Below are 20,523 nucleotides of genomic sequence, written 5' to 3'. Positions count from 1 at the left end.
GGCGGTGATACAGAAAAACGAGTAGACAGCTGGATCGGTGCAAGAAAACCGTAATTTTTATTAACCCAAAACAAAATCACAATACTGAGAATTACTAAGATAATTACAGGCATATAAAAACCAATACACTTATTTGGGAATGGGGAACACACGGCACATCGAGGGAACAAAAACATTAAAATCCCCTTATCCTTATCCCACCCCCAATACCTAACTAGATTAAGTTATGAGGGGCCAGGGATTCATGCTCACCAATTTCGAAACCTGTTGACTTTTTAACTGGTTGTGAGTTTTGGGGTCCACTCTTGCTGTCCTTTGGGGTGTGTTGTTGCCATGTGGTCACAGGGCGCGGCGATGGAGTTGTTTGTGCGAAGCACCCTCCTTTTCCTCTGTTAACGCCTTCGTTGAGTACTTTGTCGCGATGGGTCTTCTTCTGGCAGTTTGGTCGCCGACGGTTTTATTACGGTTGGGGCTCAGTTGGCGGTTTATATTGTCAATATGCTTTTACTACCCATGCTTTGAACGCCAACTTATTCATCAAACACCAGCTTATAACTAGGCCGTTTGTCCCCCAACGCGTCTTTCCGCTGCCCTTCTCTGCCTTTACTGGTTTACCGTTTTCTTCGTCTCGTCTCGTCTCGTCTGCCTGTTTGTGGCCCCGTATGTCCTGTGCTTGTTCGAATCGGGAATCGTTCTCCTCCCGTGTTCGGCCCTCGGTGTAGTAATGGGCGTCCTTGGTGTTGAGCGGCGCGGGGAGCGAGAAGAGAGCCCGTGACGAGGCCAGGGCATGAGAGTCAAGAAGCAAGAGTGGCAGGAGAGAGAGCTTGGCTACCGGTGGGCCTACAATTATACCCGGTTCTTCATCCCTTATCTGCGTGCTAAATCAGGTCAGTCCTTTGTCTAACTTTTGGCGGGCTCGTCCAAAGTGATTACGGTCATCTACTTTAACGGCTTTTGGGGCGGTTGTCTCCTGGTTTAATGGCTCCGATATCCTGGCTGTTTGTTATTTATGAAATTTAATTGTCCTCATCCTGGCTTGATGGCTACTGTGAGCTGTTACCGATTATGTATGCAGAAACTTAATGGCCTCGATTAGGCCCATTCTGACTTGATCTGTTCCAAGGTGAATGAATGCATATTCTGTGTTTACCTAGCTGTCTGGCTTCACAAAGTCTTTCACAGATTCATGCATTTTAGGTTTCGTTTCAGGTTTTGAAAAGTGCCTGCCTTTTTGCAGGGCCTTGCTTTTAAAATCCGTTACTTTTGCTCACGAGGTTGCAGAATCCATTTTGGGTACCCTTTTTAATAACTTGTCCATGTAGGGTCCCTTTATCCATAACTTTTGGGGAATGTGGGAATTTTGAGAACCCTACATCTCTGAGAGAGCGTGCCAATTTAGTGTTGCTTCTGTGCTGTGGTACTATAGAAAGAAACTTTCATATATATCGGGTCTTTCACAACCTCAGGACGTCCCAAAGCGCTTTATAGCCAATGAATTACTTTTGAAGTGTAGTCACTGTTATAATGTAGGAAATGCGGCAGCCAATTTGCGCACAGCAAGCTCCCACAAACAGCAATGTGATAATGACCAGATAATCTGTTTTGGTGATGTTGATTGAGGGATAAATATTGGCCAGGACACCGGGGAGAACTCCCCTGCTCTTCTTCGAAATAGTGCTGTGAGATCTTTTACATCCACCTGAGAGGGCAGACGGGGCCTTGGTTTTAACGTCTCGTCCGAAAGACGGCACCTCCGACAGTGCAGCACTCCCCTGGAGTGTCAGCCTAGATATTGTGATCAAGTCTATTGGAGCGGGACTTGACCCCACAACCTTCTGACTCAGAGGTGAGAGTGCTACCCACTGAGCCACGGCGTGCCTAGTAGGGACTGCATTCAGAGTGTATCCAAACTCATTTTGGGTAGGACTTTACAGGCAGAAGAGGATACATCCGTCCCATCATTAGAGAAAACTCACTGAATCCCCTCTGCCACATGTATGTCTTTAATACCTACAGTTATTTCACTGCGATAGGACTTAGTTCTTTAAAAAAAAAAGAAAATAGTCGCATTGCGTTTACTAGTGAGCCTGTATGTGAAGTAGCCCCAGTGCGTAGAAACCAGTGCTTACAGTCTCACCTTGTGACAGAATCAGTGTCACCCTGGAAATCATTCAAATTCTAATAGTCAGTAGCAGAGAATGTACCACATTTACTGCAACAAATCATCTAGTTAAATTGTCAAATTATTGAGGAAATTGAATTTGACTACCTGACTCCTTGACTGGATGAGCACTATAGCCCAAACTGTTGCTAATAGCGACAGCACTATCCAACCCAGACAGTTCAATAATGCTGCTTTTGTAAGATTTTGAACAATTTGCTCATCACACAGAAGCTTCTAGATTATTTCCACTTCTCAATACTCCTTGATAGACTTCAGTATGGCTGCAAACTCCCTTCTTACTGGCTTTGCAATCGGCAGGGTCTGCACACAGGGATTCTGAACATGGCCAATGTTTGAAGATGGAGCCTGGCTCCTCTTGGGGTACAGTGCCGCTGGTGCCCGCAACCCTCTGGTATCTCATGTGGCCGCTCTTCATATGTGAGCCTACACCAGGGTTGTTCAATCCTTTTGTCTTCTTGGTTTGTACGACAGGGCCTCGGGGACCACATATAGGGGGAAAAATTCAGTTGCTTTGCGTCTCCCGTTAGTGCCCTAAGAGGGTGCTAATGGGGATCAAAGCAACTAGCGCCCGTGTGCGGCAATGTTTGCGCTGCTTGCAAAATTAACCAGACATTTTGCGGCGGCGCTAAACACTACCGCAACGATCTCCTGCGCCCGCAGATCGTGATGTCAGTCGAGCGTGCAACGCCCCGGACCGGATATTGAGTGGCGCCCCCTGCCTTACCGCCTGCTGCTAGCAACAACAGGTTGAGGGGAGCGTTTTCCAGTCGGGAAGGGACTGAGGGAGCACTTTTGAAAGGTGACCGCTTCCTGACCTTTTTTTGTTGGCGACATTTTTGCACCACGCATTCTGAGAGAGAGAGAGAGAGAGAAATTTCTGGAGAGATTCAACGCTGTGTGAAGGAGTTTTGGGTACGGAGCAGCACTTTGCAGGTTCATTTTGATTTGACCTTCCTTGCATCGATTTAGAAGAGATTTGGGGGGCTGCACTCTGAGCTCTTTCCCTGGGCCTCTCCATTGTTCTTTCCAGCAGATTTGATGTACAGGTCTCTCCAGGCCGAGATTCAAGGCTGCAATGAGCAGGGTGTGGCTGGAGAGCAAGATCGACCCTCCCCTTTAAAAACTGGCCGGTGCCAGTGTGTCTGTGTTCCATTGCTGACTGACATCACATGAGCTTCACCAGCGCTCTGAGTTAGCGCCTCGCTCCTCGGCGTTAGCGCCTGAAGACAGGTGTGTAGTGCCTGATTTAGTGCTCCAATCACCTCCAGGAGCGATGGAAGCCAAGTTTGCAGTCGGAGGCGATAATTAGCGCCAGGCGCTAAACTTTGCGCCCGGCCGATAATTGCGCCCAAACAGGGCGATACTGAATTTCTCCCCCACAAAGTTTAAATCCAAGTTACCAAGCTACTGAACAAACTTTTCTCTCCGCCCCGTCTGAAGACATTTGACTCCTAATTGGGTTTCGGTTCTACAGGGGCCCTCTGGTCTCTCACCCAAGGGGTCATTCATCATTTGTGAGCCTGGACAATGAATATTGACAGATTATTTAAACACATTGGTTATCATAGCCGTGGCTCAGTTAGCTAGAAGGTTGTGGGTTCAGGTCCCATTCCAGAGACATGAGCCTAAATTCTTGGCTGACACTCCAGTGCAGTACTGAGGTGTTGTCGATCAGATGAGAGGTTAAACCGTGACCCCGTCTACCCGGGTGTCCTGGCCAATATTTATCCTTCAAACAATATCACTAAAGAACAGATTATCAGACCTCTCCTGGTCCCTCAACACCTCCTCTCTGGTGAAGAAGGCCCAGCAGCGCCTATATTTCCTAAGGAGGCTGAAGGGATGTAACCTGTCACCCCTGATCCTCTCTAACTTTTACCGCTGCACTATAGAGAGCATCCTGACGAACTGTATCACAGTATGGTATGGCAGCTGTAGCTACTATGACCGGAAAGCCCTGCAGCGGGTAGTCAAAACTGCCCAATGCATTACCGGCACCCGGCTACCGACCATAGAGCACATATACCAGAAACGCTGTCTACGGAGGTCACGGACCATCATCAAAGACCCTACCCACCCCAGCCACAGTCTGTTCACCCTCCTGCCATCTGGGAGACGCTACAGATGCATTCGCACCCGTACGACCAGATTTAGGAACAGCTTCTTTCCCAGGGCTGTCATCCTACTGAACTCCACAAATAAACTCTAAAGCCTGCACATCTGCCAATGCACTTTATTATGGTTATATTTATGTTAATATACTACAAGCCAAATGTATGTTGAATGTTTAAATGTCTTAATCCAAATGTACACTCTCGGGAGCCGCAAGCCTACATTTCGTTGTACTGCACTTGTGCACTAACAATGACAATAAAAGTTGATTTGATTTGATTTGATTTGATTGTTGTTTGTGAGACCATGTGAAAGAATGTAAATTAATTGGGGAGTGCTGAGGCAATGGCAACATTTCATGTCCTTGCATCAAAAATATTTTTAATCCACGCCCTGAGCCAACTATTCCATTCAAAATAGCTACATCTTTCGGATGAGACATTAAACCGAGGCCCCGTCTGCTCTCTCAGGTGGATGTAAAAGATCCCACGGCACTATTTCGAAGAAGAGCAGGGAAGTTCTCCCCGCTGTCCTGGACGACATTTATCCCTCAACCAACATCACTGAAACAGATTATCTGGCTATTATCACATTGCTGTTTGTGGGACCTTGCTGTACGCAATTTGGTAGCTGTGTTTCCTACATTGTAACAGTGACCACACTTCAAACATTGGCTGTAAAGTGCGTTGGGACATCCTGAGACCATGAAAGGTGTGGTATAAACCTTCCTTTATAGCTGAGCTCGATTCTAACACCTACCTGCACCAGCTTTCCTGCAGGGAGCACTGGAGAGAGATGTGGATCATTTTAATACCAAAGGCCTGAAGGGTCTTTGTGGTTGGCGGAGGAGGGAAGTCAGGTTTACCCATTAACCCTATAGTCCCGCTCGACCTCTGCGCTCCACCTATTCTGGCCTTTTCAACATCCCCGATTTTAATCGCTCCACCATTGGCGGTCGTGTTTTCAGCTGCCGAGGCCCTAAGCTTTGGAATCCCCTCCCTTAAACCTCTCCACCTCTTCACTTCTCTTTCCTCCTTTAAGACGCTCCTTAAAACCTAGCTCTTCGACCAAGCTTTTAGTCATCTGCCCTAACATCTCCTTATTATGTCTTGGTGTCAATTTTTTTTTTAATAACACTCCTGTGAAGCGGCTTGGGACGTTTTAATTACGTTAAAGTGGCTATATAGATATCTTTTCTTCTTAGGCAGTCCCTCGGAACCGAGGATGACTTGCTTCCACATTAAAAGTGAGTTCTCAGGTGACTGATGAGTCCAATGCGAGACCTACAGTCTCTGTCACAGGTGGGGCAGACGGTGGTTGAAGGGGCGGGTGGGTGGGGTGCTTGGGTTGACGTGCGCTCCTTGCGCTGCTTGTGCTTGGCTTCCGCTTGCTCCCGGCGAAGAGACTCGAGGTGTTCGGCGCCTTCCCGGATGCTTCTCCTCCACTTTGTGCGGTCTTGGGCCAGGGATTCCCAGGTATCGGTGGGGATGTTACACTTTTTCAAGGAGGCTTTGAGGGTGTCCTTGAAGCGTTTCCTCTACCCACCTGGGGCTCTCTTGCCGTGTCGGAGCTCCAAGTAGAGCGCTTGTTTTGGGAGTCTCGTATCGGGCATACGGACAATGTGACCCATCCATCGGAGCTGATTGAGCGTGGTCAAAGCTTCGATGCTGGGGATGTTGGCCTGAGCAAGAACACTGACGTTGGTGCGGCTATAAATATATAAATATAAGTTGTTGTTGGAGCAATGCTATGGATTTGCTTTTTTGTGTGATTCACTTTGCGGGTATGTTAGCACAGTTTTTCAATTATTCTACACAACTTTTCTCAACAAAAAAAAAGCTCTCCATTGCTCTGCTAAACACAAGACTCTGTGCTTGACTCTGGCAAGACACCTTTAAAAGAAAATGCAAGTTGGTGTTAGAACGATTAACATTGATCTACACTTATATTCAGTGACCTTTGCTGGAGGTTGCCCATGTGTAGCTGTCAGGTGGCAAATGGATCGAGCTTGGTTGAGAAATCTTCTTTTGCTAAATAGCCCGTCAACGCTCACGCATGAAGAATGGCCATTATATCCGCAGCATAACAAAGACCTTGGTAACATTGCCTGTCTCCGCCCCGCCTCCGCTCATCCGCTGCTGAAACCCTCATCCATGCCTTTGTTACCTCTAGACTTGACTATTCCAGCGCACTCCTGGCTGGCCCCCCATATTCCACCCTACATAAACCTGAGGTGATCCAAAACTGGGCTGCCCGTGTCCTAACTCGCACCAAGTCCCATTCGCCCATCACCCCTGTGCTCGTTGACCTACACTGGCTCCCGGTTAAGCAGCACCTCAATTTAAAAATTCCTTTCCTTGTTTTCAAATCCCTCCATGGACTCGCCCCTCCCTATCTCTGTAATCTCCTTCAGCCCCACCACCTCCCCGAGATATCAAAATCAAATCAAATCAAATCAAATCAACTTTTATTGTCATTGTTAGTGCACAAGTGCAGTACAATGAAATGTAGGCTTGCAGCTCCCGAGAGTGTACATTTAGATTAAGACATTTAAACATTCAACATTCATTTGGCTTGTAATACATTAACATAAGCATAACCATAATAAAGTGCATTGGCAGATGTGCAGGCTTTAGAGTTTATTTGTGGAGTTCAGTAGGATGACAGCCCTGGGAAAGAAGCTGTTCCTAAATCTGGTCATACGGGTGCGAATGCATCTGTAGCGTCTCCCAGATGGCAGGAGGGTGAACAGACTGTGGCTGGGGTGGGTAGGGTCTTTGATGATGGACCATGACCTCCGTAAACAGCGTTTCTGGTATATGTGCTCTATGGTCGGTAGCCGGGTGCCGGTAATGCGTTGGGCAGTTTTGACTACCCGCTGCAGGGCTTTCCGGTCAATGTAGCTACAGCTGCCATACCATACTGTGATACAGTTTGTCAGGATGCTCTCTATTGTGCAGCGGTAAAAGTTAGAGAGGATCAGGGGTGACAGGTTACATCCCTTCAGCCTCCTTAGGAAATATAGGCGCTGCTGGGCCTTCTTCACCAGAGAGGAGGTATTGAGGGACCAGGAGAGGTCTTCCGTGATGTGGACTCCGAGGAACTTAAAGCTGTCCACCCTTTCCACCACAGCCCCATTGATGTGGATGGGGGCGTGACTTCCGCCTTTAGGCTTCCTGAAGTCCACAATGATTTCTTTGGTTTTCTTGATGTTCTTGATATTTGCACTCCTCTAATTCTGCCCTATGGAGCATCCCTGATTTTAATCACTCAACCATTGGTTGCCGTGACTTCGGTTGCTTAGGCCCTAAGCTCTGGAATTCCCTGCCTAAATCGCTCCGCCTCTCTACCTCTCTTTCCTCCTTTAAGACGCTCCTTAAAACCTAGCTCTTTGACCAAGCTTTTGGTCACCTACTCTAATTTCTCTTTATGTGGCTCAGTGTCAGATTTTTTGTCTTAAAATACTCCTGTGCAGCGCCTTGGGATGTTTTACTACGTTAAAGGTGCTATATAAATACAAGTTGTTGTTGTTGTTTTGGGTGAAGCATCAAAGGGTGCCCGGGGCCTCTGGACCAGGACCCCAGCAAGGAGTCGCTGCTCCCACTAAATTGGAGAGTGGAATAGAAACCTGAAATCCTAGTGAGTCGCAACAGCATGTTTGGAAAAGAGCAAGTTGTTTTATCACCTGCTCCGCTTCTACCTGAAGTTAATGAACACTTAAAATAAAATAAGCCAATGTTTCACTAAATGGGGAGTCTATGTAGTTTCATTACTGTGATCATCATGTTCGCTATCACGCTCTGTGGTGTTTATGTCCCAGTGGCATATTATGAAATTAATTTTACTACTTCCCGGAGCCTGTTTCTAATGGTACTTCTGAGTATTGGGGATACATGTGCAGATAAATCCAGGTTTACAATATCCAAGATTCCTGTTTTAGCAAATGCTGCCCGTTTCCTAACTCACCCACTACCCCTGTGCTCACTGACCTACACTGGCTCCCAGTCCAACAATACCTCGATTTTAAAATTCTCATCCTTGTTTTCAAATCCCTCCATGGACTCTCCCCTCCCTATCTCTGTAATCTCCTCCAGCCCTACAACCCTCCAAGATCTCTGTGATCCTCCAATTCTGGCCTTTTGTGCATCCCCGAATTTTTATCGCTCCACCATTGGTGGCCGTGCCTTCAGCTGCCGAGGCCCTAAGCCCTGACATTCCATCTCTAAATCTCGCCCTTCTCCTTTATGACGCTCCTTAAAACCTACCTCTTTGACCAAGCTTTTGGTCACGTGTCCCAATATCTCCTTACGTGGCTCGGTGTCAAATGTTGTTTTAAAACGCTCCTGTGAAGCGCCTTGGGACGTTTTACTATGTTAAAGGTGCTATATAAATGCAAGTTGTTGTTGTTGGTTGGTAGAAAGACCACACTGGTGTACAGAGACCGTGGGAGCTGTCTTCCCTCTGGAGTTCCTCACTCGGTGGTCCTCAGTGGTCATCTGGGCACTCCCCTACCAGGGGCATATCTCCACCCTCTTCTCCACAAGACTATCAGGGTAACATAAATGCTGCTGGGGGCAGGGGGGAGAAAGGTAGGCTTCCCCATACTGGCCGCCCCCAACACTTGATCCAAGTGAAAAAATTGTTATTTTGTTATGGTTCTAGGGACGACTGACATTCCTCAACCGGCTATTCCAAGAAAGAAAGAAAGAAAGACTTGCATTTATATAGCGCTTTTCACGACCACTGGACGACCCAAAGAGCTTCACAGCCATTTAAGTACTTTTTTGAAGAGCAGTCACTGTTGTAATCTAGGAAACAAGACAGCCAATTTGAGCAGAGCAAGCTCCCACAAACAGCAATGTGATAATAACCAGATAATCTGTTTTTGTGATGTTGATTGAGGGATAAATATTGGCCAGGACACCGGGGATAACTCCCCCTGCTCTTCTTTGAAATAGTGCCGCGGGATCTTTTACGCCCGCCCGAGAGAGGGCAGATCAGCCCTCGGTTTAACGTCTCATCCGTAAGGTGTAGCTACTTCGAGCAGAATAGTTGGTTCAGGGTGTGGATGACAAATATTTTTGATGCAAGGACATGAAATGTTGCCATTGCCTCAGCACTCCCCAATTAATTTACATTCTATCACAAGTGCTAACGATTATTGCGATGTACGTTCTTAGAGGCACGTGGTTTATCTGATTGCATTTCTGACCCATCTATTCACAGCAGTTCAAAGCTGTTGAATGTTCTATTGTATAGTGATTGCATTACTGTGCGCTGAATAAGATGTGTTAATGATAAGCACCTTTCCTCACGGTATGGTACGGATGACTGTTTGGAGTCACAATTAAATTGAAGTACTTCAAAAACAAGTGGGTTGCTTCTGATGCCACTTCTGGTTGCAGGGAATTTTCTAGAATTAAGGACACAATTACCCTCACCACTCTTCCCTCCACTCTTTAAAAATAAACTAGCAGTCTACTGGAGAATAGTAAAGATATATGTGGTTAAATTGCACAGTGGGATGTGTTAAAATAAATGAGTTAACAGCTCTGTTAAAATTGGGTGAAGGTTACACATATAAACAAATGAATGCGTTACTAATATCCCATAGAGTGACTTCACCCCAATAGTTTACACAAATTCTACCTGAGAATTGTCAACTTAATTAAAATCCGGTGGGGAAAAATTCTTAACGTCTAACCGAAAAAACAGTGTCCCAAATATTATGCTCCCCTCACCTTTGCATGAACTGTTTCACTCTGTCAAGTCATAAATTGAACAGTTTGATGGAGTGAAATAAAAACAGAAAATACTGGAAACACTCAAGCAGGTCAGGCAGCATCTGCGGAGAGAGAAACAGAGTTAACGTTTCAGGTCGATGACCCTTCGTCAGGTGAAGGGGTAAAGTTCACCTTATGACATCTTCAGTGGAACAGTACATTCTGAGCAGGGAGAGCAACATAAGTTTGGTAAGATAGAAGCCTCATTTAACAACAACAACTAGCATTTCTATAGCGCCTTTAACATAATAAACCATCTCAAGGCGCTTCACAGGAGCGTTATCAAACAAAATTTGACACCAAGGAGCCACATAAGGAGATATTAGGACCGGTGACCAAATGTTTGGTCCTTGAGGTAGGGTTTTAACATAAGAACATAAGAAATCAGAGCAGGAGTTTTCCAAAATATCATTAGCAAACGAGCCATGGCTGATGGTTCACTGCCCGCTACTTGGCTACTGCCTGATCTGTGTCAGGGATTCTCTTTCCTCTGAGTCCGAGATCTCATGGTTGCACTGCCCTTTTAACATGATCTGTGCCATAACTGGCCTGACATAAGAACAGAATAGGAGCAGGAGTAGGCTATACGGCCCTTTGAGGCTACTCTACCATTCAATAAGATCATGGTTGACCTTCTACCTCAACTCCACTTTCCTGCCCTATCCCTATATCCCTTGATACCCCTAGAGTCCAAAAAATCTATCAATCTCAGTTTCAAATCTGCTCAAAATAAAGCTAGTACAGGAAACTTTCGATTAACCGGCCCCTAAATAACCGGAAATGTTGGTTAACTGGCAAAATTCAGGAGTAGGTTCAGGTAACTTTTATTACTTGCCTTGCTCCATGTGTTGTTGTGCAAGGGTGTGGCTGCAGCTGTTGCTAAGCTACAGAGACGCTTGCAACTTGTGGCCATTGTTTGGAACCTGTTGCTAAGCAACAGGGTTTGTTGCTTTATAAGAAGCTCTCAGCTCCGTATCTTTTACTATAGCGTTCGGTTATCCGGAATTTTTGATGAACCGGCACCACATCGGTCCCGTCCGTGCCGGATAAAAGAAAGTTTCCTGTACCAGTAATGGTAACTACCAGATTGTCGGAAAAACCCATCTGGTTCACTTTAGGGAAGGAAATCTGCTGTCCTTACCCGGTCTGGCCTATATGTGACTCCAGACCCACAGCAATGTGGTTGCTTCTTAACTGCCCTCTGAAATGGCCTAGCGAGCCACTCAGATGTCAAGAAGGCGGCTCACCACCACCTTCTCGAGGGCAATTAGGGATGGGCAATAAATGCTGGCTTTCCCAGCGACGCCCACATCCCGTGAATGAATATTTAAAAAAAACAAGATTGAGGCTTTAGCTGAATCTTGCTATCAACCAGTGTGTAGAACTCCACACTATCCACACTCCATATTGATTAAACATTGTTGACTTTTAGGATGCAGTCTCTTTATCTAAAATCATGTAATGGATGAAAAATACACTGGTTAGGCTGCTGTTCATTACCTTTGCTCACAGCCTTGAACACATTCCATTGATCTGAAGCATTGAGTTGTTTGCAATAATGTTGCTCAGGGGTGATTACAAGGACACAGGACAAGCAGTTAAAGATTACACCGGGGCTCTAAATCAGGCCTGTAAGCTCATTAGCCGTCTTAAGGCAGTCTTGCTGGGACTGGCCTGTCTGCTGCACACACTCAGTGAAGCACTCGGCTGGGCGAAAATCACCAAGAACCACTTTAGAAGGAAGGAAATCACGTGGAGGGGTAGAAAATGCTGGGCACCTTGATGACCGTGCTGTTCCTTATTACCAGGGTAGTTGGGCAGGTGAGTCTGAACTGGGAGGTTCAAACAGTGTAAATACAATTACTGTTGATGGTTGTGGCAGCTACTGGATGGGATCAAAAAGAACCTTCCTTCCCCTTATTCTCTTGCATAAAACCATGTTTATTCGCTCCCCCCCCCCCCCACCCCCACCCTCCGACGTCCATCAAATGCTTTGCCCTGTATAATACTGAACTATACAGATTAGAATGTCCCAATTTGATCCCCTGTCTCTGGTAAATGATGTGATCTCAGCCAGGATAACATTTGGAGAGAGGCAGGGGCAGAAGATAAAAATCAGCCATGTTTGGCACTCCAGATTGCTGTCCAGTGACTCCGGCTGAAAATTGCATATGTGAGGACATCAGATAGGATCAGGCCTGAATGTGATGCGTTTTTGGTGAAATAGTCATAGGAATCGCTAGACGAAAAAAGACCAAGGTCTATCTAGTTCACCTTCTACCATCCCGGTAGTCGCTTGATACAACGATAATGGAGTTGTTGACTAATTACAGCGATCAATCTCTATTAATGAGTCTACAACAGACCCAGGCACGCCACAAGGATAACCCCCAGTGTTGGAGAGCTTTGGGAACCATGGCCTAGAAATTCAGTTAAGGCCCGCCAGCAGGCTAACGCCCAAAAGTTAGCGCTGTGCGCGGAGCCACTTGCGCCCGCCGGAAATTCAGTTTCAGCGCCCCAACTCGAAGGCAGCTGCTATTCAAGGGTTTCGGCGCCCCCACTTGGGGCGCTGAAACTGAATATCGGCACGCTAGGTGCCTCAGCGCCACCCGCTGCGGAGCGGCAGGCTGCGGTACTGCAGGCCTCCTCCTTCTCTTAAGGGGGAGGTGCCTGCAACAGCGAGATCGCCGCTGGATTGTGCCGGCAAATGAGCCCGGCACCACGGAGAAGTGCCGGGCTCGCGGAAAGCAGCCGGCAATGCCGCGGGGGGGGGTTGGTGGAGGAGGCCCGGGAAGGAGGTGCGGGCAGGCGGCCGCTGAAAAAGCGGCCAGCCGCACCTCCACCTTAAAGCGCCCCAGTAGCGCAGCAGTACGGCCCCGTTTTTCCAGCGCTGTTTGCGGCCGCTGCAGAAGAGGCGGCCGCAACTAAATATGGGGTTTGGGCCGGAAGCGGGGCGGAACCGGGGCACTGCGCACACCGATGGCGTAATCGGTGTCGGCGCAGCGCTACCGGCTACCGCCGCCATTACCGCAGCGCTGAATATCAGCGCACCCTCTTACACTGGCGCAGAAACCCTATTTGGGCGGTAACTGGGCGCAAAGCCCACTGAATTTCTAGGCCCATAGGTCCAAGGTCACTTTTTTCCTCTCAATCATGCTATACTTACCTCATGTCATGTGTCAAAATGTTATTTTAAATGTTGTAGTCAATTGTCCGAAACTTTCCACAAATCCCCACCAAACTTTTTAGCCCATTTGGGGTGGATGGAAAGGCGCTCACAGGCATTTTCTGTGTCCCCCACTCCTTGCGTCTTCCTCCAGTCTCTATTTCCCAAGGGTCATATGCAAAGGAGATGTAAAAGAGGGAAACATGTCTTGTAACATATTTCTGACATCTGTGTCACTTGAATGCTGGGTACGTGGGGTGCCTGATGCACCCCCCCCCACCCCCGCAGTGGAGGGTGGGCTTGAAGAATTTTTCTGGCAGCCCTGGGGCGGGCCTGCCACAGTTAAACGCCGCCCCCATCTCGGCAGGACTCCACATCAGAGATCACGCAATCCGCCTCCTCTACTTAAATGACCCCGAATTTGGAAAGCTGGCCAAGGTCAGGGGCAAGCGGAAGTCTCCTCCTGTCAGTGATGTATCTCAATCAAAGCAGGGTGGGAATTCCAGGCCACATTGTCTAAGCTCTCAGTCATCACTTGGGTGAGGATCACGTGAGCTTGCGAAACCATAACCCAACATGAATCAGCACCTTCAGGAATAGACCCACATTTATATAGTGCCTTATCTCATCACTCTTCCTGTATAATGATTTACTTTTTAAAGTATAATCCTGTGGTCATGTATATGACTGCAGCAGCTATTTTGTGCATAGCAGTCCTCAAGAACGACAGCACTTACAAACAGTGCAGCATTGAAACCCCAGCCTGGGTGATGTGCTCAAGTCTTGGAATGGGGCTTGAACCCATAACCTTCAGACTTGGAGGCGAGAGTGCTACCAACTGAGCCGTGTCACCAACTGAACCGTGTCACCAACTGAACCGTGCTACCAACTGAACCGTGTCACCAACTGAACCGTGTCACCAACTGAACCGTGTCACCAACTGAACCGTGTCACCAACTGAACCGTGTCACCAACTGAACCGTGCCACCAACTGAACCGTGCCACCAACTGAACCGTGCCACCAACTGAACCGTGTCACCAACTGAACCGTGCCACCAACTGAACCGTGCCACCAACTGAACCGTGTCACCAACTGAACCGTGCCACCAACTGAACCGTGCCACCAACTGAACCGTGCCACCAACTGAACCGTGTCACCAACTGAACCGTGTCACCAACTGAACCGTGTCACCAACTGAACTGTGCTACCAACTGAACCGTGCTACCAACTGAACTGTGCTACCAACTGAACCGTGCCACCAACTGAACCGTGCCACCAACTGAACCGTGTCACCAACTGAACCGTGTCACCAACTGAACTGTGCTACCAACTGAACCGTGCTACCAACTGAACTGTGCTACCAACTGAACCGTGCTACCAACTGAACCGTGTCACCAACTGAACCGTGTCACCAACTGAACCGTGTCACCAACTGAACTGTGCTACCAACTGAACCGTGCTACCAACTGAACTGTGCTACCAACTGAACCGTGCTACCAACTGAACCGTGCCACCAACTGAACCGTGCCACCAACTGAACCGTGCTACCAACTGAACCGTGCCACCAACTGAACCGTGCTACCAACTGAACCGTGCTACCAACTGAACCGTGCCACCAACTGAACCGTGCTACCAACTGAACCGTGCCACCAACTGAACCGTGTCACCAACTGAACCGTGCTACCAACTGAACCGTGCTACCAACTGAACCGTGCCACCAACTGAACCGTGTCACCAACTGAACCGTGCTACCAACTGAACCGTGTCACCAACTGAACCGTGTCACCAACGGAGATGAGAAAAGAGGGGGAAACAAAGGAATATCTGTTAATAAGATCCTATCTGAGTGTAAACAAATCACAACCAATTAACATGGTAACTTCGATTGTTTTGTAGAGTATCTAAGGCAGTAGGTTCTAAGAAAGCGTTAAGTAAAACAAGATGGTACAAGATCTTTCATGACTAACAGTTCAAAAAGTAACATCCATGGTTGTTAAAAAGTAAAAAACGTGTAAATACTGGAAAGTGGAGTCATCAGAGTATGTATGGCAGAGAGAGAGTGCGAGAAACTCAGAGAAAGGGATGGAGTGTTCTCTGGAAAGAATGTTGGAAGAACATCCAAGTTGTTGAGAGTTTTTTTTTAATTCGTTCACAGGATGTGGACGTCGCTGGTAAGGCCAGCATTTATTGCCCATCCCTAATTGCCCTCGAGAAGGTGGTGGTGAGCCGCCTTCTTGAACCGCGGCAGTCCGTGTGGTGAAGATACTCCCACAGTGCTGTTAGGGAGGGAGTTCCAGGATTTTGACCCAGCGACGATGAAGGAACGGCCGATATACTTCCAAGTCAGGATGGTGTGTGACTTGGAGGGGAACTTGGAGGTGGTGGTGTTCCCATGCGCCTTCTGCCCTTGTCCTTCTAGGTGGTAGAGGTCACGGGTTTGGGAGGTGCTGCCTAAGAAGCCTTGGCTTAGAAACATAGAAAGATAGCAGGAGTAGGCCATTCGGCCCTTCGAGCCTGCTCCACCATTCAATATGATCATGGCTGATCCTCTATTGCAATACCATATTCCCGCTCTCTCCCCATACCCCTTGATGCCTTTTGTGTCTAGAAATCTATCTATCTCCTTCTTAAATATATTCAGTGACTTGGCCTCCACAGCTGCCTGTGGTAGAGAATTCTACAGGTTCACCACTCACTGAGTGAAGAAATTTCTCCTTATCTCAGTCCTAAATGTCCTACCCCATATCCTGAGACTGTGACCCCTCGTTCTAGACTCCCCAGCCAGGGGAAACATTCTCCCTGCATCCAGTCTGTCTAGCCCTATCAGCATTTTACACGTTTCCACGCGATCCCCTCTCATTCTTCTAAACTCTAGTGAACACCGGCCTAGTCGACCCAATCTCTCCTCATACAACAGTCCTGCCATCCCAGGAATCAGTCTGGTGAACCTTTGCTGCACTCCCTCTATGGCAAGTATATCCTTTCTTAGGTAAGGAGACCAAAACTGCACACCATACTCCAGGTGTGGTCTCACCAAGGCCCTGTATAACTGTAGTAAGACATCCTTGCTCCTGTACTCAAATCCTCTTGCAATGAAGGCCAACATGCCATTTGCCTTCCTAACTGCTTGCTGCACCTGCATGTTTGCTTTCAGTGACTGGTGTACAAGGACACCCAAGTCCCTTTGTACATCAACATTTCCCAATCTATCACCATTTAAATAATACTCTGCCTTTCTGTTTTTCCTACTGAAGTGGATAACTTCACATTTATCTGCATTATACTGCATCTGCCATGTATTTGTCCACTCACTCAACTTGTCTAAATCGCCTTGAAGCCTCTTTGCATCCTTCTCACAACTCACAATCCCACCTAGTTTTGTGTCGTCAGCAAACTTGGAAATATTATATTTGGTTCCCTCATCCAAATCATTGATACATATTGTGAATAGTTGGGGCCCAAGCACTGATCCCTGTGGTACCCCACTAGTCACCGCCTGCCACCCTGAAAAAGACCCATTTATTCCTACTCTCTGTTTCCTGTCTGTTAATCAATTTTCAATCCATGCTAGTATATTACCCCAATTCCATGTGCTTTCATTTTGCACACTAACAGCTTATGTGGGACTTTATCAAAGGCCTTCTGAAAATCCATTGGTTCTCCCTTGTCTATTCTACCAGTTACATCCTCAAAAAACTCCAGTAGGTTTGTCAAACACAATTTCCTTTTCATAAATCCATGTTGACTTTGTCTAATCCCGTTGATATTTTCTAAGTGTCCTGTTATCACATCCTTTATATTAGACTCTAGCATTTTCCCTACTACTGATGTTAGGCTAACCAGTCTGTAGTTCCCTGTTTTCTCTCTCCCTCCTTTTTTAAATAGTGGGGTTACATTTACCACCCTCCAATCTGCAGGAACTGTTCCATAATCTATAGAATTTTGGAAGATGACAACCAATGCATCCACTATTTCCATGGCTACCTCTTTAGTACTCTGGGATACAGATTATCAGGCCCTGGGGATTTATCAGCTTTTAGTCCCATTAATTTCTCCAGCACTATTTTTTCCCTAATACTAATTTCCTTTAATTCCTCCTTCTCACTAGACCCTTGGTTCCCTAGCATTTCTGGGAAGTTATTTGTGTCCTCTTCCGTGAAGACAGAACCAAAGTATTTGTTTAATTGCTCAGCCATTTCCTTGTTCCCCATTATAAATTCTCCCGTTTCTGACTGTAAGGGATCTACATTTGTCTTCACTAATCTTTTTCTTTTTACATACTTGTAGAAGCTTTTACAATCCGGTTTTATGTTCCTTGCAAGTTTATTCTCATACTCTATTTTTCCCCTCTTAATCAATCTCTTGGTCCTTTTTTGCTGAGCTCTAAACTGCTCTCAATCCTCAGGCTTGCTATTTTTTCTGGTAACTTTATATGACTCCTCTTTGGATCTAATACTATCCTTAGTTTCTTTTGTTAGCCATGGTTGGGCCGCTATTCCTTTTGTGTTTTTGCGCCAGAAAGGAATGTATAAATGTTGCAATTCATGCATTCGTTCCTTAAATGTTAGCCATTGCCTATCCACCGTCATGCCTTTTAATGAAACTCCCCAATCTATCATAGCCAACTCACTCCTCATACCTTCGTAGTTTCCTTTGTTTAGATTTAGGACCCTAGTTTCGGATTGGACTTCTTCACTTTCCATCTTAATGAAGAATTCTATCATGTTATGGTCACTCTTCCCTAAAGGACCCCGCACAACAAGATTATTAATTAACCCCTTCTCACTGCACAATACCCAATCTAGGATAGCCTGTTCCCTAGTTGGCTCCTCAACGTACTGGTCTTGTACACACTCCAGGAATTCATCCTCCACAATATTATTGCTAATTTGGTTTGGCCAGTCTATATGTAGATTAAAGTCACCCATGATTACTGTAGTACCCTTGTTACATGCATCTCTAATTTCCTGTTTGATGCCATCCCCTACATTACCACTACTGTTTGGAGGCCTATAGACAACTCCCACCAATGTTTTCTGCCCCTTGGTGCTTCTTAGCTCCACCCAGACTGATTGCAAATTTTCTGAGCCAATATCCTTTCTCACCATTGCTCTGATTTCATCCTTTACTAACAACTCCACCCCACCTCCTTTTCCTTTTTGCCTGTCCTTCCTAAATATCAAATATCCTTGGATATTCAGCTCCCAGCCTTGGTCACCCTGCAGCCATGTCTCCGTAATCACAATTATATCGTATCCGTTTACATTTATTTGCGCTGTTAATTCATCTACCTTATTACGAATGCTTCATGCATTCAGATACAGTGCCTTTAGATTTGTGTTTTTAACATTTTTAGACATCTTAACATTTTTTGTACTATGGCCCTATTTGTCTAATTACCATTGTTTCTTACCCGGACCCTATTTGTTAGTGCACTCCTTTGTTTGTACGCTCGGTCCCTTCCTGACACAATCTGGTTATCCTTACCCCAATCACTTTCCTGCACTGCTTCCTTGTCTTTTCTGTTTAGCATTCTAGATTCCTCTCCACCGGGACCCCCCCACCCCCCCTTATTTAGTTTAAAGCCCTATCTACCTCCCCAGTTATTCAATTCGCTAGAACTCTGGTCACAGCATGGTTCAGGTGTAGTCCGTCCCAACGTAACAGCTCTCTCTCTCCCCAGTACTGGTGCCAGTGCCCCACGAATCGAAACCCACTTCTCCCACACCAATCTTTGAGCCACGCATTCATCTCCTTGATCCTATTGACCCTATGCCAATTTGCTCGTGGCTCCGGTAATAATCCAGAGATTATGACCTTTGTAGTTCTGCTTTTTAATTTAGCCCCTAGCTGCTCAAACTCTCTTAGCGGAACCTCTTTCTTTGTCCTACCTATGTCGTTGGTACCTACGTGGACCACGACAACTGGATCCTCCCCCTCCCACTGCAAGTTCCTCTCCAGCCCGGAGGAGATGTCCTATACCCTGGCACTGGGTAGGCAGCATAGCCTTCGGGACTCATGCCCCTGGCTACAGAGAACAGTGTCTATCCCCCTAACTATACTGTCGCCTACTACAACCACCTTCCTTTTTACTCCCCCCACTTGAACGACTTCCTGTACCACGGTGCCGTGGTCAGTTTGCTTGTCCTCCCCGCAGTCCCCGCACTTTTCCACAAGGGTTGTAAGAGCCTCGAATCTATTGGACAAGTGCAGGGACTGAGGCTCCTGCAATACTACCTCCTGGATCCCCGTACCTGCCTCACTCGCAGTCACACCCTCCTATCCCTGACCAGGTGTCAATTCTGAAGTATTTAATCTAAGGGGTGTGGCTGCCTCCTGGAGCAAAAGGTCCAGGTAACTTTCTCCCTCCCTGATGCCTCGCAATGTCTGCAGCTCGGACTCCAGCTCCTCAACTCGGAGCTGAAGTTCCTCGAGCCGCAGACACTTACCGCTTTTAGTAGATATCTGGCAAATGTGTCGGTTGAATATTGGATATGTTAGAGGGAAAGAAAGAAGGCCAGAAAGGAACAACAATTGCAGCTTGTGTGGCCAGTTTTTAGTTCTATCCACAACCATCATCATCATGCCCCATCTGTGGTTCATCACCTTAGTTCTGCCTCCTACTCCCACTCGGGCCTTTCCATCTTTGGCCTCCGACACTGTTCGATCAAAACCCAAAGAAAACTTCAGGAACAACACCTCACCTTTCTCTGCAGCCCTGAGTTCTAAACATTGGTGTTTAACAACTTCAAGCCTTAGCTGTCTCCCTGTTTTCCTGCCTGTTTTTTTCCCTATCCACCTCCTACTTCATCTTCTAGGTTTTGAAATTGTTTTGCCTTGATTATTTGTCTTTCTAATTCCTTTTCACTGCCTGATTCAGATGATCTTTGTATATTGTGCGACACTATTCAAATTCTTTACAGCTTTTTAAGAAACTTATTCACAAGTTATTTAACCTTGTTTCTTTGTGATAAGCGTTAGTACACCTAACTCTTGACTTTTATCTGTTGTTCTTCTCCCTCCTCGTCCTGATAAAGGGTCTCACTTATCTCTCACTTTCGACTACATTCAAACTTATTTTTTCACAGATGCTGATGCCATCTTTATTTATGTAACAATTGTCTTATTTTTCAACACTAGAGTTCGGTTTCCTTCATTTTACAAAATGGCCGACTTAGTTGGATTGTGCAACCAAATGTTGGCCTTTCATAATCTTATTTGCTTGTTGCTTTGCATAAAGTTCCACAATGATTTGTAGTTAGTAATGACAGCATCA

At 46.6% G+C, this 20,523-nt stretch overlaps 1 protein-coding gene across 2 annotated transcripts in view; it reads left to right on the top strand.

Annotated features, from left to right (window-relative positions):
• Window positions 1-11,734: 11,734 nt before the first annotated feature.
• The window catches only part of LOC147100289 (uncharacterized), a 46,670-nt gene continuing 37,881 nt past the window's right edge, over window positions 11,735-20,523 (top strand). For both annotated transcript variants that reach the window (XM_085967841.1, XM_085967840.1), the window contains exon 1: window positions 11,735-11,901. In XM_085967841.1, the coding sequence (XP_085823967.1) occupies window positions 11,848-11,901 (54 nt within the window). In that variant the 5' untranslated portion in view covers window positions 11,735-11,847. The remainder of the gene's footprint in view (window positions 11,902-20,523) is intronic.

This window comes from Somniosus microcephalus, chromosome 26 (genome assembly GCF_052327205.1).
Source record: "Somniosus microcephalus isolate GS21.2 chromosome 26, FLI_Smic_1.0, whole genome shotgun sequence".
Taxonomy (NCBI): domain Eukaryota; kingdom Metazoa; phylum Chordata; class Chondrichthyes; order Squaliformes; family Somniosidae; genus Somniosus; species Somniosus microcephalus.
The sequence above is the reverse complement of the archived record's forward strand: the minus strand, read 5'-3'. Positions and strand labels throughout refer to the sequence as shown.